General features: G+C 39.8%; 1 protein-coding gene across 3 annotated transcripts in view; it reads right to left on the bottom strand.

Annotated features, from left to right (window-relative positions):
• Positions 1 to 145: 145 nt before the first annotated feature.
• Positions 146 to 2,923, bottom strand: part of ILDR1 (immunoglobulin-like domain containing receptor 1) — a 35,330-nt gene continuing 32,552 nt past the window's right edge. For all 3 annotated transcript variants that reach the window (XM_011971585.1, XM_011971586.1, XM_011971587.1), the window contains one exon: positions 146 to 308. In XM_011971585.1, the coding sequence (XP_011826975.1) occupies positions 267 to 308 (42 nt within the window). In that variant the 3' untranslated portion in view covers positions 146 to 266. The remainder of the gene's footprint in view (positions 309 to 2,923) is intronic.

Raw genomic sequence — 2,923 nt, 5'->3', positions numbered from 1 at the left:
TAATAATAATAATAATAATAAAAAGAACTCCTAGTCTCAAGTGATTCTCTCACCTTAGCCTCCCAAAGTGCTGGGATTACAGGTGTGAGCCACTACACCCAATCTCAAAATCTTGTATTTAAAATTCTTCTATTTGATTCTCAGAATCTAAGCCAAAACTGTTAGATTCAGACTTGCAGGTCCCAAGTCAGCTGGAAATCTAGGTGATGCTGATGACACGTAGAAGCCGAGAAGTAGCCACAGAAGTTGTGCTGTGTGCTTGGTGACTAAATGACCACACTCCTTCCGCTATGAGAGCTGTCTTTCTCCTGGGGAATAGAAGAATACACACACAAAAAAAATCCAGTCAGTGTAATCCGTCTATGCATGTAACACATAAGGTGTGCTTGATTCATAAATCCTAAGTGGGTGGTGGCTGCCAGGACAGCAGATCTGAACCTAAAAAATACTTCTTTACTCTTCATGAAACCAATGTCTCTCCCTAGGCTTAGGTTTTTCTTGCTTACCTCTCTAGAGACTCCCTCAAATACCTTTAATTTCTGAACATTTAATCCAGTCTAATTCACTCTGCCTCTTGCTCTGTTTTCTAATACCTTCAAGTCTCCCTGAGACTCAAAAAGTGGTACCCTGTTCCATTCTCCAGTCCATCTCCCTCCCATTCATTCATAAAGACATTGCTCAGTTCTCTTTTTCCTTTTTATAATCTCCTGAACCATTCCTTCCCAGCTTTCTTCTAAAAAGTTTGGCTTCAAATCTTGGTATTTCTCTGAAGTTGTTTTTCAAAGATCACTAATTACTTCTTCCTGACCATACTCAGTGGCTTTTTTTTTTTTAGAAGTTATTCCACTCTACTTGGTCTTTGGGCTTTTTCCACTTCCTTGGTGAGGGTGAAGAACTGTGGTTGACATTTCTCGTATTTCTCTAGCTATGGTAGGGGATCATTTTATTTAAGTTTTGAATATCTATAGTTGTGGTCCATGAATGTGACCTTCCTCATCTTATTTGAAATAGGAAAACAAGGTATCTGTCCTAAAATATACTGCTCAAAAGGGATCACATATGTATGTACATTCATGTTGCTATAAAAAAGAAAGTTTCCAATTTATCAGGAAAGTGAGTTTCAGGGGTCATGATTTCTAATCAAAATACTGCAGGATAAATGTTCTCTGACATAATAGAAAACAATGAAATGCAGTAAAAGGAACTTGTCCAAGTTTGCTAAAAGAAAACCTAGACATGATCAAGGAGTAGACATTTTGTTGAAAGTAGGAGATTAAGAATGCCAACATAAAACTTTCTAAAAATTAAATCAAAAAGTCAAGAAAAAAGCTGGGATTCTCTACAGAAAGTTTGAATTTAGGTTGGAGAAGAAAGAACACCTTGGCTTTCTCTTGTATTAGAACAGGTGTATACTGGCCAAGTTTGGAACAAGCCAGAAATACTTTGAGAATGTCTTAGGACAAGATTAGAAAGAAAGATAATTGATTGGAAGGAGTCCAGGAGCCTGGGCCACACAAGTCTGTAATCACTGAAGGTAAAAGCTTGAAGTTTTTGCTCCTTATATTTCTGAGGTTATAGCTTCAGTGGAGTGAAAAGGCCACCAGACCTGAATTGAGAAGATCTTGGCTGGAATCCTGATTCTGAAGTTGGGTGGAAGATCCCTCAATATAACTTCCATTTTCTCATGGGCACTGTGTAACATATAGTTTCTACCTATTTCAGGTTCCCATGAAATCATCTGTATGGAAGCCCTTGTTTGTCAGTATCTATTTGTTAAACATTACTCTTGAGAGAGAAGGTTCCACATGAACACCAAAAAATAATTGTTCCATTTATGTTTCTCTAAATGCCAAATAAAGTATTTTAAATAAGCATTTTATAAAAAGTTATGGTAAAGCTGTAACTGCTGAAAGCCTGCTTTAGGAAAATAGTGATACATCTTATCAACTCAAGCAGTAAACAGAAACTTCCAGTGCTGCATGATGGAAGGTCCCCATCTAGAGGCCCAGTTGTATTATGATGTTTCATTACAAGCTCTAATGACTTCAGAGGCTAGGAAGGCAGCCTGTGTAAGAAGCAGCAGCCAGCCCAAGGAGAGGAGGGAAGAGCATGACTTTGGCCCTGCAGACTTTGCCTCAGTAAAGGCATTCAAAATTTAAGTTACAAACAAAACAAACTAAGCACAGTGCCCTTCAAACTGAGCAATCTCCCAAATCGAGCTTTGGTCCTGGGCCTCTGCTCACTGTCAGAATATGAATGGAAAGTTGAATGTGATAAGTAAAGTGATAGCTCCTTGGGAGATAAGCTCAAAGAAACTCCAAACAATGGAGGCTTTTACAATTTCTTGTACAAAATCTTTGCTTCTTGGGAGTAACTTTACAATTGAAAATTTGGTTTGGTTGTGGTAGGTGGTAAAGGAAGCTGTGATATTTTCAGAAAATGAGGAAGAAATAAAGTCACCAGAAGATATCATTGACTCCAAATGATAATCTCTTTCTCTCTTTCCTTTTTTTCTGAGTCAAGGTCACATTCTGTTGCTCAGGCTGGAGTGCAGTGGTGCAATCATGGCTCACTGAGCCTAGAACCTGGGCTCAAGTGATCCTCCTATCCTTCTGAGTAGCTGGGACTATCGGTACATGCCACTGCACTTGACTATACTTCTCCAAGGAGGCAGAAAGGGCACAGGCTTGAGAATCAAAGTGCAATTCAAACCTGAGCTTCACTCCCTATTGGCTGTGTGGCTTTGGGCATGCTACTCAACCTCTCTGAGCCTCCCATAGTTGTGAGGATTAAATGAAATGAAACTTGGAGGCCAGGCACGGTGGCTCATGCCTGTAATCCCAGCACTTTGGGAGGCCGAGGCAGGTGGATCACAAGGTCAAGAGATTGAGACTATCCTGGCCAACATGGTGAAACCCTGTCT

The sequence above is a fragment of the Mandrillus leucophaeus genome, unplaced genomic scaffold, assembly GCF_000951045.1.
Source record: "Mandrillus leucophaeus isolate KB7577 unplaced genomic scaffold, Mleu.le_1.0 Scaffold123, whole genome shotgun sequence".
In the NCBI taxonomy this organism is placed as follows: domain Eukaryota; kingdom Metazoa; phylum Chordata; class Mammalia; order Primates; family Cercopithecidae; genus Mandrillus; species Mandrillus leucophaeus.
Note: the sequence above shows the minus strand (reverse complement) of the source record. Positions and strands in the feature narration are given on the sequence as shown.